Genomic DNA, 14670 nt, shown 5'->3' with positions numbered 1-14670 from the left:
CCAACGGGTGTGGCAGTAAACTCCTTGGTCAGAGATGGAATGATAGACACAAGGAGAATCTCCACAATCCTAATTCTCACTTGCAGTGCACAGGTTTTAGCTTACTGCCACTAAACTGACCCCTGACACCTAGCACAGTGAGACAGGATTAGACAGGCAAGTCTTAGAATACAGCCGCAAACTTGCTAAATTCACAGAGTAGTAACAGAACCCCAGCAAGCTAAACGACTGACTCCAGTCTTACTGCTAGGTCTGGATTGGCAGAGTGTAATACCAAATCCCCAGGCCTATTTGCAGTAAGCAACAAACAAATACAAAGCTACACAATACTGGCTAACTTTCATGAACTGACTAACCAACAAAGATTCAGCAGCATCTGCTTACCCTGAAAAGAGGCCTTATAAAGCAGGTGCTGTCCACGCCCCACTCAGACCTCACAGACTGTGAGCACAAAAACCAGCACCGGATCCCCTGCCGTGCACAGAGCCTATAACCACTGCACAGCAAAAGACCCGAACCGGAGTATCAGCTGCGCTCAGGTTACTCCACTAGCACTTGTCTCCCGGTTGCCATGACGACGTGGCAGCACAGGGCAGGAGACCCTAACAGTTAGCATTTCGTGGAAACGATGAGAGTGCAAGCTCTTTTAATCGTGGCAACTATGTGGAGCTATTATATGCTTTTGCTGAGGAAAATGAGAAGTTAGCTAAGCATTTGGAGACATCCACCGTGTTTTCTGGCTTATCAAACAGAATCCAGAATGATTTAATTGTAGCAATTGGTGATGTGATCCGAAATGATATGTAAGAGGAGATTAATGCCGCCCCATTTGTAGCAGTTGAAGTAGACGAGACAACAGATGTCACAAGCAAAGCCCAGCTCTCTGTGATTTTGCGTTATGTTGCTAAAAGTGAGGTGAAGGAAGCATTTTTGGGTTTCGATGATGTGAGTGAAGATAGACGAGCACCAGCGATTGCTGAATATCTTTTGGGAGTGTTGGAGAAATACAACTGTGTTAAAAAGCTGGTATCTCAGACTTATGATGGAGCCTCTGTGATGGCATCAGATCTCAATGGGGTGCAGGCCAAGATTAAAGAGAAGATACCTGAAGCGATGTTTATCCATTGTTATGCGCACAAATTAAATCTGGTTCTCTTGCATTCAGCAAAATGTATGCCTCAGTGTAACACTTTTTTTAAAACACTTGAGGGACTTTCAGGATTTTTCAATAAGTCGACCAAGCGCACTCACCTACTTGATGATGTTGTGAAGCGACGTTTGCCAAGAGCAGCGCCCACGAGATGGAGCTCAAATTCCAGACTAGTGCAGACAATCAGCATGTTCCAATCTGATATATGTGCTATGTTTAAGATTATGAAAGAAAATCCTCGAGACTGGGACAATGACACACTGTACATGGCCAATGGATATGATCTCTGGCTGTCAAAAGCATCCACATGCTTCTTCATTATGGCATATGAGGGCATTTTCAATGAAACCGATGCACTCTTTCGTGTGCTGCAGAATAAAATAATGGACATTGGATTCTGCTGTGCACGAATCCGTGACACGATGGGAGCAGTAGATCGCCAGAGACAAGAGTTTGATAGTTTTTATAGCCGATTTGAGCAGAAATGTGTCACCCTTAGCCTGACAGACAATGCCCGAAGCAACCAGGTGATGAGAGATGAGAGGAAAATAATGTTTTATAACATTCTGGACAATGTCAGTGTTCAAATGAAAGCTAGGTTTGTCCATTTCGCTGAGCTAAGTTTCCTAGGTTTGGTTTATTGCACAAAATTTTATGATATGTCCCAACATTTTGACGACACCAAACTGCAGAGTCTATCAAAATATGCTAAATACTTTGACTTTGTTAGACTAAAGACTGATCTTAGTGGCTTGTATAGCTCAGAAATGGTGAGGAACGAATGCAAATCACCCACAAAGCTCCTCAGCTTTGTGACCGAGAATAATCTCGTGCAAACAGTTCCCGAAGCAACAAAGTTACTCCAACTGGTGCTTACTGTACCAGCAACAACAGCGTCTGTTGAAAGGTCATTCTCTGCTTTGAGACGACTCAAAACATACACCAGGAATAAGACTGATCAAGGGCGACTTTCATCCCTGGCAATCATCTCTATTGAGACGGAGAGACTTTTAAAACTAAAAGAAAATAGAGAGGACTTCTACAGCAAAGTCACTGATAGCTTTATCCAGAAGGATAGGCAAATGGACTTCATTTACAAGTAAAGGTCAGGCTATACAATGTATGTTTTCATTTGAATGACTTTGAATAGTGGAACTGCATTTCTAAAGCTGTATGCTCGTTTAAATATGTGTTACTGTTTTTTCTTAACTGGAATAAATTAGATTCTTTGCAGGACTATAACCACCTATTGCAAAAATCAATAAATCTTGAGTTGTTCAAATACAGGTGAATGTATTTCTAGTTATTGTGCTGTTGGCTTTCAGTATTCCTGTGCTGTAAATCCTATTGAGATACAGGAAAATGTATGTACCTAGGCAACCTGCCAATCGAATGGTGGAGTTAAGGTACATCTTTCGGGTCCATAGTATATACGTGTGTAAATCTGGCTCTGGTACCAGCCAGTGCCTCACCAGCAACTGACCTCACCGCACGCCACTGGATAGTGGTGAGATTCATACCAGCTCACACATGCAAGGCACGTCAAGTCAACTAGCTTGAACTACTCAGCAACAGCTGAAACATTACTTACCAAGTAACAATGCAGTACTCAACTAAAATGAAGTTGTACTGAACCATATAACATTTGCAGGAGAACGAAGCGCTGGGCGGGCGCCCAGCATCCTCCACGGACTACGAGAAAAGGATTTATCGGTCGGTAACCAAAATCCTATTTTCTCTTACATCCTAGAGGATGCTGGGGTCCACATTAGTACCATGGGGATGTACCAAAGCTCCCAGAACGGGAGGGAGAACGCTGAGCTCCTGCAGAACTGATTGACTGAACTTCAGATCATCAGAGGCCAAAGTAACGAACTTGTAAAACTTTGCAAACGTGTTCGACCCAGACCAAGTTGCAGCTCGGCAAAGTTGCACTGCCGAGACACCCTGGGCAGCCGCCCAGGAAGACCCCACCTTACGAGTAGAGTGGGCCTTACAGATTTTGGACACGGCAGCCCTGCCGTAGAATAAGCGTGCTGGATAGTGAACCTAATCCAGCGAGAAATAGTCTGCTTAGAAGCAGGACACCCAATTTTCTTGGGATCATAGAGGACAAACAGAGAGTCCGATTTTCTGTGACGGGAAATTCTCTTCACATATATCTTCAGAGCCCTTACGACATCCAAGGACTTTGATGTAATTGAGGAGTCAGTAGCCACTGGCACCACAATAGCTTGGTTGATATGAAATGCCGACAACCCTCGGAAGAAACTGCTGACGAGTCCAGAGCTCAGCTCTATCTTCGTGGGAGATCAAGTAAGGGCTTTTACAGGATAAAGCCCCCAGCTCGGACACACGTCTAGCAGAAGTCAAGGCCAACAAAATGACCGCCTTCCATGTAAGAAATTTGACCTCTACCTCCTGTAGAGGTTCAAACCAATTCGACTGGAGGAACTGCAACACCACGTTAAGGTCCCAAGGCGCCGTAGGCGGTACAAAGGGAGGCTGGATATGCAGAACTCCCTTCAAAAAGGTCTGAACTTAACGGAGGGCAGCCAATTGTTTCTGAAAGAAAATGGATAGGGCTGAAATCTGGACCTTCACAGAACCCAAACTCAGGCCCATATCCGCTCCTGCTTGCAGGAAGAGGAGGAAACGTCCCATTTGAAACTCCACTGTAGGAAACTTCTTGGACTCACACCAAGTGACATATTTCTTCCAAATACGATGGTAATGTTTAGACGTTACCCCTTTCCTAGCCTGTATGAGGGTAGGAATAACCTTCTTAGGCATGCCCTTCCGAGCAAGAATCAAGCGCTCAACTTCCATGCCGTCAAACGTAGCTGCGGTAAGTCTTGATAGGCGAACGGCCCCTGCTGCAGCATGTCCTCCCGAAGAGGAAGAGGCCTCGGAACAATAACGTTGAAGCTTCTTGTTGAGACGAGAGGCCATCATGTCTATTTGGGGTAAACACCAAAGATCTGTTATTTCCTTGAACACCTCCAGATGGAGTCCCCACTCTCCTGGATGGAGATCGTGTCTGCTGAGGAAGTCTGCTTCCCAGTTGTCTACTCCCGGAATGTAGATGGCTGACAGCGCTAACACGTGCTTTTCTGTCCAGAGGAGTATTCTTGTCACCTCTGACATTGCCGCTCTGCTCTTCATTCTGCCTTATCGGTTTATGTAAGCCACTGTTGTTACATTGTCCGACTGATCTTGAATAGCCCGATTTCTCAGAAGAGGGGCCGCCTGAAGAAGACCGTTGTAGACGGCTCTTAGTTCCAGGATGTTGATGGGCAGGCCGGCTTCTAGGCTTGACCACCGTCCTAGGAAGGTTACTCCTTGAGTGACTGCTCCCCAGCCCCGAAGGCTCGCATCCGTGGTTAGAAGGACTTAGCCCTGAATCCCGAACCTGCGTTCCTCCAGAAGGTGAGGCAATTGGAGCCACCAGAGGAGTGAAATCCTGGCCTTTGGCGACAGACGAATTCTCAGGTGTATGTGGAGGTGAGATCCCGACCACTTGTCCAGGAGATCCAGTTGGAAGGTCCGAGCGTGGAACCTCCCGTACCGGAGAGCCTTGTAAGAGGCCACCATCTTTCCCAATAGGCGAATGCATTGATGAACCGACACCCGGGGTGGCTTCAGGACATCCCGGACCATGGCTTGTATCACCAACGCCTTTTCTTGCGGAAGAAACACCCTCTGCACTTCTGTATCCAGGATCATTCCCAGAAATGACAACCTCTGGGTTGGTTCCAAATGTGACTTTGGAAGGTTCAGAATCCAACCGTGACTCTGGAGCAGTCGTGTTGTGAGAACAATGGACTGCCGCATCCTCTCCTTGGACGATGCCTTTATCAGCAGGTCGTCCAGATATGGAATGATGTTCACACCCTGCTTGCGGAGAAAAATCATAATTTCCGCCATCACCTTGGTAAACACCCTCGGTGCTGTGGAGAGGCCGAATGGCAGTGCCTGGAACTGGAAATGACAGTCTAGCAATGCGAAGCAGAGATAAGCATGATGCGGCAGCCAGATCGGAATGTGGAGGTACGCGTCCTTGATATCCAGGGATACCAGGAATTCCCCATCTTCCAGACCTGATATCACTGCCCTGAGATACTCCATCTTGAACTTGAACTCCTTTAGAAAGGGGTTCAATGATTTTAGGTTCAGAATGGGCCTGACCGAACCATCTGGTTTTGGTACCACGAAAAGGTTCGAATAGTAACCATTGTTCAGCATGTGAGGTGGTACTGGCACAATGACCTGTGCCTCTACCAGCTTTTGGACAGCATCTTGTAGTACAGTGCTGTCCTCCAACAGAGTTGGCAAGCCTGACTTGAAAAAGCGATGAGGAGAGAGACTTTAAAATTCCAGCCTGTATCCCTGAGACACAACATCTACCACCCAGGGATCCAGGCCGGACGATACCCAGACATGACTGAAGTGTCTGAGTCTCGCTCCCACTGGCCCCACCACCGGGGCGTGCAGTCCACCGTCATGTGGAGGACTTTGGTGTACCCGAAGCAGGCTTTTGTTCCTGGGAACCTGCAGCGGCAGGTTTCTTGGACTTAACCTGACCTCCCCTAAAGAAGGTATTGGAAGTTCTGGCCTTTCTAGGCTTGTTAGGCCGAAAGGACTGCGTTGCAGATGAAGAGAAAGATTTCTTCGGAGCAGGTGCTGCTGAGGGAAGAAACGGAGACTTACCCGCTGTAGCGGTAGATATCCACGCACCTAGAGCTTCCCCAAAGAGAGCCTGACCTGTGTAGGGTAGGGACTCCACACTTCTTCTGGATTCCGCGTCGGCCGACCAATGGTGCAGCCACAATCCCCGACGAGCTGAAACAGACATGGAAGATATTCCCGCAACTATGGAACCCAGGCCTTTCATGGATTCTACCATAATACCTGCAGAATCATGTATGTTGCGTAAATACAATGCAACGTCATCCCTATCCATCGTATCCAAATCCTCAAGTAAGGTAGCTGACCACTTTACTATTGCCTTGCAATCCATGCAGTAGCAATAGTGGGACGTAATATGGCCCCTGAAGCAGTATACATTGATTTAAGCGTATTATCAATTTTCCTATCAGCCGGCTCCTTTAAGGCGGTAGATCCTGGAACAAGTAAAACCACCTTCTTTGAGAGTCTGGACACAGAGGCGTCAACAATTGGCGGGTTTTCACATTTTTTCTTACCCTCCTCAGGGAAAGGAAATGCCACCTGGACCATTTTAGGGATCTGTAATTTTTTCTCAGGATTTACCCATGCTTTTTCAAATATAGCATTCAATTCCTTTGACGCAGGGAAGGTTAGCAAGGCTTTTTTTTCAGTGAAAAAAGCCTCCTCAACCTGCTCAGGTGTGGTATCATTAACATTTAACACATCCTTGATAGCCTCTATCAACAATTGCAACCCCTTTGCAAGAGATGCGGACCCCCGCAACACATCCCTATCACCATCTGTAGTGTCAGAATCGGTATCCATGTTGTCTTGTGTGACATGCACAAGCGCACGTTTGTGGGGGTATATAACGGGGCGTCCTGAGGTACCAGAACCAGGCCATACTGCCATAGAGCTCTGTAATACCTGGGTTGCAGATTCATTACTTGCAACCCTGTCAGAAATCTGAGAAATCCAAGATTTGATAGAGGAAAACCACTCTGGTTCCCTTGCTGGTATCTGTGCTAAACCAGTGCTATCCTGATTACATGGAGTGTGATCATCCCGGGAGGATAAATCCTCTGCAGCATATGACACAGTGTCCCTGGACATAGCTAAAGGAGACCATCAAACACTCCACACACACACAGGTGGGGGCAGATAGAGTCCCCCCCCAAGAATGGCAAGAGATACAGAGATCGGAGCCAACCCACACACAGCGCTTTCAGCAAAGGGAGACCCCTTGTCAGCGCAGACTGTGTCCCTTAATAGGAGACACAGTCGGTTTACAGCCTCCCCTCCCCCTTCTACAGCCCCCTGGTACCGTGTACTGACAGTTGGAACTGACAGTTGGAGCTGCTGTGGAGGGACCTGTTCTTCCAGCCAGCGCTGTGCGGGCAGGAAAATGGCGCTGGAACGCTGCTGGGTCCACTCTGAGGAGAAGCTCTGCCCCCTTAATGGTGCTGTCTTCCCGGTCTTCATAGATTATACTGGCTTGAGGTAAAACTTGCTGGCTGAGATCCGTGGACCCCGACAGACTTGTGGACCAGTGTAGGGGGTAAGCGCTGGCCCAGGACGCCCCTCACAGCGCTGCACCATGTGCCTCTGAACCTTCACAGGAGCACAGTTAATACTGCTCTCCCTCCCCATTGCAGCCATCTTCACACTGGCCCCCTGCTTGCTAGGGGGATTGGTGACTCACTCACCACTTCTTCAGCTCTGTAAGGGGTTGGCGGCATGCTGCTGGGGCGAGCGGTCCCCTGTGGCGGAGAACGATCAGACCCCTCTGGAGCTCAGTGTCCAGTCAGCGGAGACAGTGGCTCAGACCCCGCAGGGCGGACACTGCTACCCCCCTTAGTCCCACGCTGCAGGCAGGCTGCTGCCAACAGCCTCCTGTAAAAAAATAAACTCTAAAAATAACTTTAACTAGAAAAGCTCTGTAGAGCTCCCCTAGCTGTGACCGGCTCCTCCGGGCACATTTTCTAAACTGAGTCTGGTAGGAGGGGCATAGAGGGAGGAGCCAGCCCACACTCTCAAACTCTTAAAGTGCCAATAGCTCCTGGTGGACCCGTCTATACCCTCATAGTACTAATGTGGACCCCAGCATCCTCTAGGACGTAAGGGAAACATAGAAAGCAACTACATTTGCTGCATCACAATAGCACGGGGTGCCTCATGCCATACGGAGTACGGACACACAGTAAGCGAGGACACATCTGTATACTAAATTATATTGTGCAATAAATCCACATATTTCAGGGTTGAATAGATCCAGATTTACATTGCCGGATCGGAAAATATATCGGGTGCATATCGCCAAGTGTGTACCCAGCGTATGGGTAATGTTGAATAAACTACCACACTGGTTATGCTTGGACTGCCTTGTGATTAGGTTTCTGCACTGGTGTGTACTATTACTCTACCATACCACTGCCAATAGTACACACATATTTCAACATAAATAACAAATATAGTGTTGTTACCCTTTGTGACATAAGGCACTCTAGATGATGAGGAGGCATATATTTTCCCAAAATGTCCTCATGAAGAATCGTTTTAGTAGCATATTCTAGAAGTCCTGCTTTTTTGTTTAATATTTCTTCAATATCTTCCTTTTCATCTGATAGCTAAAATCAAAAGAAAGAAATAGTACTGTACATCAAAATGGAACTGTTATTTTTGAATTCTAAACAGTGACAACCATATTTAGAGTTAGAGCAAATCTAACAAATGATATTGGAATGCAGGTTGTGCTAATGCAATATTGTTTTATATTTGCATGCATGGCACTATGTGCTTTTCACGTAGCAAACAAATTTAAGTTCAAGTAACACTTGACCTCTAACAACTCTTAATCTATGTGCATACTTGAATAGATATCTAGAAAACATTTTTCCCGACATAATATGTAATACTGGAAGTGTTACAAGAAGGAAGAGGAGAGTAATAAGTGAGCAAGACAGTACAGGATATAGACCCTCTTTCCGAGTTGATCGCTCGCTAGCCACGGGGGAGTGTATTTTCGCTTTACAAGTGTGCAGACGTCTTTGCAGCAGAGCTCTGCAAAAACATTTTGTGGAGTTTCAGAGTAGGTCTGGACTTACTCAGTCCTTGCGATCACTACAGTATTTTTATTCCTGGAATTGACGTCAGACACCCGCCCTGCAAACGACTGGACACGCCTGCGTTTTTCCAAGCGCTCCCAGAAAAGGATCAGTTGACACCCACAAACACCCTCTTTCTGTCAATCTCCTTGCGACCAGCTGTGCGAACGGAATCGTCGTAGAAACAATCGCTGGGAAACGAACCAATGTGTACTCGTACGACGCGCCTGCGCATTGCAGTGCATACGCATGCACAGATTAGCCCCGTTCTGCCATGATTGCGGCGCTGCGAAAATCCGACGCGAGCTATCAACTCGGAATGACCCCCCTAGTTATAAGAAAGTGAAGCTGAATAACAGGAAGTGAAGAGTTATAGGAAAGTGGCAACACGAGTTTAGACAGGAGTATATTTACTAAAGTGCAGGTATGTAAAAGTGGAGATGTTGCCCATAGCAACCAATCAGATTCCACTTTTCATTTACCTAGTACCATCCAGAAGATAATGACTGGAATCTGATTGGTTGCTATGGGCAACATCCCCACTTTTAGTAAATATACCCCGAAAAGGGGAAATCAATGATCTCGTATTCGTTTTCGCAGTAAAAAATTGTGGTAAAAACCTGGGGATCAAATAGCTGTGGTAATTTACTGCAGCTAATGGATTTCCCCCCTTAGTTTATTATTTAATTAAAAGAGAGTACTGATTTGGTAATTCTTCATTAGAATCCGATTGGTTGCTATAGGCAACATCCCAACATATATAAACCTGCACTTCCGTAAATATACTCATAAGTCTATTATTTCATTAAAAGAGAGTACTCATTTGGTAATTCTTCATTTTCAATTTATATGGCGACATCAGTAATAGATTCCAGGACACTGCTGTATGCTATTTGACAATTTGTGCTATTACAGGAACAGTAGATTATTACTATCTTCAGTAAAGTTAAAATGGATAAATCACAGAAATGCAAGACTTTATTTAAAGAGAAATGACAAATTAAGTTAATTATGCATATATCTCCAATGGTAAAAAAATGCTTGGAAATTAAATTAAAATAAAGGCCCTTAAGGTATTTAGGGCATTATTCAGCTTCAGCTGTAGTTTTGCTATTTTAGCAAAACTGCAACTGCTTGCGATCGCATGCTGGGGCTGATGTGATTGCAATTCAATTGCAATCGCATTGCTAAATTGTGGATGTCCCCCTGCCTCCGCAGCCTAGCTGCGATGGCATGCACAGAGCGGCCATTTTTTGTGTTGCAGTGGCCGCGTGTGACATCACGTAGCTGCCTCGACCCGCACCCATTTCCGACTGCATGCTCATTGCTGCCCCAGACTGCCCCGCAAACGTCTCTGCCTGTCAATCATCTCACTGCGTTCGCACGTGCAGTACAGCTCCTGCGTATGCACACTAGGCATAAATAGTTCAGTATGCGATCTGAATAAGGCCCTTAGTTCAGTTAAATAAACTGTTTACTATATGATAAAATTCCAGCTAATATTTATACCAAAATACACAATAATACATTAAGCTCATAACATAATAATATTATACTTAAAAAAACATTGATTTCCAGTAAGTAGTGCTTTTTCTCTCACATCATTGGGATGGGATGTAGTCAAAAGGTCAACAATGGCAATGTCAACATTCATAAAAACGATACCACAATGTCGCCACTTATGATGTTGACATTCTTAAAATGTCAACAGGCAATGTTTTGACATTCTCAGACTATTGACAGGCGAAATGTCGACATCAGGTTTAGGTTACGGATAGGAGGCATAGATTATAGGAGGGAGATTAGGGTTAGGGTGCATGGAGGCTAGTTTTAGGCACTAAAGGGAGGGTTAAGAGTAGTGGTTAGGGATAGAGTAGAAATATTTAATGGAACACTGGAGGATCAGAGGTCTGACCACCTCTGATGATCACATGACCGCCGGGACCCGGAAGAGCCTGCTGGAGCCACTGCAGCCATCTGGAGCAGGTAAGTTACGTCCAAGCCACCAGGGATAATAAGTTGACCTTCTAACATGTCAACATCTCATCACTGTGTACATTATGAATGTTGACATGGTCAACATCAACATTATGACCATGACAATATTCTAACTGTTGACACAACTGGGATGGCTCCTGCTTCTTTACTGTGGTGGGATCTGGGTTACTGTATGTCTCTTTTCCTGACCAGGTAGTAGGGATAAAATCAGAAGAAGGAAGATCAAAATAAAAAGGTTTTACATACTTTACTTATCATTCACCAACAAGGAGGTTGCATATAACCCTTTGAATGATTGATAGGTAGAGTATGTTGGATTACCTCTGCATGCATAGCTCGCATGTATCCAGGGAAACTTTGTAGACTTTTCTGACTCCGAATCTTGGATAGGGAACATTCTTGCAAAATTTCACTGCTGCTCCTTGACCCCACTCTTACTATGGTGCATGTCAATTGCTGAAGAATTCCTTTAAATACAAAAATCAAACAACTGCTTAGCATAGTTTTGTTCACAAGAACGTTGTCAGTTCCACAAGATTATGGGCCGTGAACAGAACATAATACATAAAGTGTTACTAAACACTAAACATTGAACTTATTTTAAAACACTGAACTTATTTTTTTGGAAAGTAAAAGAAATGTTTTTATTTTATACTAACTGTTGGTTTTACAATCTCATTTTGATGAGGGCTTTTTAAAACTGTGGTCTTTATATTGAAAGCAGAGGGAAAATCCTATACTCATGGGAACAACAGGCAGTGTTAGTATATAACGGGAGCAATGGAAGGAGAATGCCACGGACAGTGAGTGGAACGAGCAGGCTCCTCCAACAGTCCATAAAGTGAGAACAGGCTGCTCTCAAATACAGTAGGTGTGGAAAAGTTCTGATGTTAAAGACCCTTTTAATTATTTTTTTTTTGTAAGGGTGACTGTTTTTACTTTAAATTTAAAAAAAGAAAGAAAGAAAGATCAATATTTCTAGCTCTGTGGGATCACAGATCCAATGTATCCAAAATATAAAAAGTTCTCTGTGATGTAAAGTACATCCAAATATTAATGTAAAATGCAATAATACAAGTTTTCCATGCCTTCATGACAATAAAAACACCATTATAAAGTAGCATTATTAAGATGGCTAACTTAAATTGAACTATTACCTTCCAGAAACTGATCAAGAGCATGGTTTGTGTAGCAAACAATCAATATTGGACTTTGCCTGTGATTCCAGAGGTTGGAGTTAGCAAGGAGAGCATGCACAATTTTCAGTCCAACATAGGTTTTACCTGTAAGAAAAATGGTAGATAAAATAAAACTTTACAATTGGAATGCTTTCAGAACTGTGTTTGCTTTCGTATATAAAATGTAATGAATTAATAAAATGATAAAGGTACTCGAGAATTTCACTTGACTGTTTTTACATGTACCCACAGACACATGTACTGTACACACATAATTATGGCTATGAAGGTGGGGCGACACAGGATATATTGTGTACAAGTTAAAGTATCCACACAGAAAGAGCACATTTGCCCCCTCCTTCAATTTAAACTTTTTTGATTACAATACAAATATACTATTAATTTAATATATATTTGCAAAGTATTTCATATAATTTCATAAAATCAGTGTTTGGTTTTCATGTGCCTATTCCTACAGATTATGCAATATCTGCACCTAGTTGGAGTAAATAACTTATGTTTGGAGAGGTACTGTACTGCTCTCCACTTCCAATGAGACAGTATAGATTTTCTGACAAAATATACCTTCCCATGACTCTTCTCTTCTGTAACAAAATAATCCCGAAACAGAGACCTGATGGGAAGTAAAATGCAGTGTGTAGTATAACAAGCAATGAAAGTAGGCTTTTGTTTGGTAGCATGAACTAAAACAGCAAAATCTGTGTACTACTGTAATTTTCTGCTTCCCCTAGCAAGTCAGGATTTGTGCACATTAATGCAAACCATGTTTACTTGTTGGGAAATATATCCTTGTGAGATTATTAGCAGGTATATCTAATATGTTGTGTGTAGGACCAATCTGGTGCATAATTACAAATTAAATTTACACTTATTCATGCTTTAGTCTGAAATGTTCATTTTTTCCCTTCAATAGTCTGTGTAAGGTTTTTGTCACTCATCCTTAAGTTGCTTTAGATGTGTCGCCAGGGTTTTTTTCAGGCAATGGTACTGGAGGTTTGGCCACAGAGCTGGATTAAGGCATTAGGGGGCCCGGGGTACTTAAGAGAGGGGGCCCTGTTGGCATTGTAATTGTTGGAATGCCGGTGTCATCATGTGAAAGCCAGCAGGAATTTTCTACATATATGATATATATATATATATATATATATATATATATAACTTGAAGAAAAGGACTGCGGCACTCGGGGACGTTTTGAAAAATCACTGTATTAAGTGCAATACATCGTACATCGACGTTTCGGGGATTTTAACCCCTTCCTCAAGATGTAGTAGAGACAAGAAGAAGAAGAGAATCCCACTCACCTTTAAAGAAGAAGAACCCGTCACGACACCCGTGCGTTCCGTTCCGGAGCCCCGTGTCCGGAGCCCCGTGTCCGGCGTGAGGGATGCGCCTAGAGATGACATGCCGTGACGTCCTTGCTGAGCGCGGACGCCCGTAACCTGGCAACCGCAGATGCTGTACCCGCAGGCCGGAGACTGGAGGATGGGGAGAGAAAAGGGACATACAACATAGCGCTATACACTAAGTACAAGTTGGCTGCTGTAAAACACTGTGCTGTTACAGGCTAAAGATTACAGTCAGGCACCATTAATATCTCTAACCCCAGAAAAGCATGTATACAGAAGGTAAAAATGCCCTGCATGCAAAGTGTGGAAAAAGGGGAAAGAAGATAATCAAATGTTTATATACAGTAGGTAAACCCGTAACCTTATACCATAAGGAAAGTGGCAACTGGGGATATATCCTCCAGGTCCCATCACCACAAATATTAAAGTCACTGTAATTAATAATAATAAAATTGGTATAGAAAAAAATAATCCGAAAAAAATAGGGTCCAGGAAAAGATAGTCCAGAAAAAATATTCCAGCACAGAAGAGTTCAGAACTCTGAGAGAACGCATGGCCCTTCACCGCTCGGCAATCAAGTCTGCCATCAAGGGCACTCCCTCTGATCAGCCGGTGGCCAGACATTTCTATGAGGCCGGACACTCATTAGGAGATCTCAAACACATCATCATCGATCACGTCCCCAAACACATTCGGGGGGGGGGTGATCGTGATGGATTATTACTTCGCAAAGAGGCATCTTGGAACTATGGGCTCAACACGATCCATCCTAAAGGCCTCAACGAGAGGATAGTGTGGAGTATATTCGGAGTATATTCGGATAGCTGTTGATCGGTCCTTTAATGTATGAATATACGCAGTATACATGGATGGCTATTAGGCCAAAGAGGATCAGAGGGTGTGTCTACACCTCCAGCCTGGACCTTTTTTTCTTTATATATATACAGTTGTTCTGGAATATTTTTTCTGGACTATCTTTTCCTGGACTCTATTTTTTTCGGATTATTTTTTTCTATACCAATTTTATTATTATTAATTACAGTGACTTTAATATTTGTGGTGATGGGACCTGGAGGATATATCCCCAGTTGCCACTTTCCTTATGGTATAAGGTTACGGGTTTACCTACTGTATATAAACATTTGATTATCTTCTTTCCCCTTTTTCCACACTTTGCATGCAGGGAATTTTTACCTTCTGTATA

The 14670-nt window shown here is 44.0% G+C and overlaps 1 protein-coding gene and 1 long non-coding RNA gene across 14 annotated transcripts in view; one reads left to right on the top strand and one right to left on the bottom strand.

Annotated features, from left to right (window-relative positions):
* LOC134927833 (NFX1-type zinc finger-containing protein 1-like) overlaps positions 1-14670 on the bottom strand; it is a 585162-nt gene that overhangs the window by 196157 nt on the left and 374335 nt on the right. For all 12 annotated transcript variants that reach the window (XM_063922818.1, XM_063922822.1, XM_063922829.1 and 9 more), the window contains 3 exons: positions 12078-12203; positions 11242-11387; positions 8302-8445 (listed from right to left, as the gene is read on the bottom strand). In XM_063922818.1, coding sequence (XP_063778888.1) covers positions 8302-8445; positions 11242-11387; positions 12078-12203 — 416 coding nt within the window. The remainder of the gene's footprint in view (positions 1-8301; positions 8446-11241; positions 11388-12077; positions 12204-14670) is intronic.
* Positions 7169-12246, top strand: LOC134927835 (uncharacterized). Of its 2 annotated transcripts, none has more exons than XR_010177747.1 (3): positions 7169-7318; positions 11645-11791; positions 12085-12246. It is a non-coding gene; the product is annotated as an uncharacterized LOC134927835 (long non-coding RNA). The 2 variants fall into 2 exon arrangements; XR_010177748.1 differs by having other exon boundaries at positions 11642-11791.

Source organism: Pseudophryne corroboree, chromosome 5, assembly GCF_028390025.1.
Source record: "Pseudophryne corroboree isolate aPseCor3 chromosome 5, aPseCor3.hap2, whole genome shotgun sequence".
Lineage (NCBI taxonomy): Eukaryota > Metazoa > Chordata > Amphibia > Anura > Myobatrachidae > Pseudophryne > Pseudophryne corroboree.
Note: the sequence above shows the minus strand (reverse complement) of the source record. Positions and strands in the feature narration are given on the sequence as shown.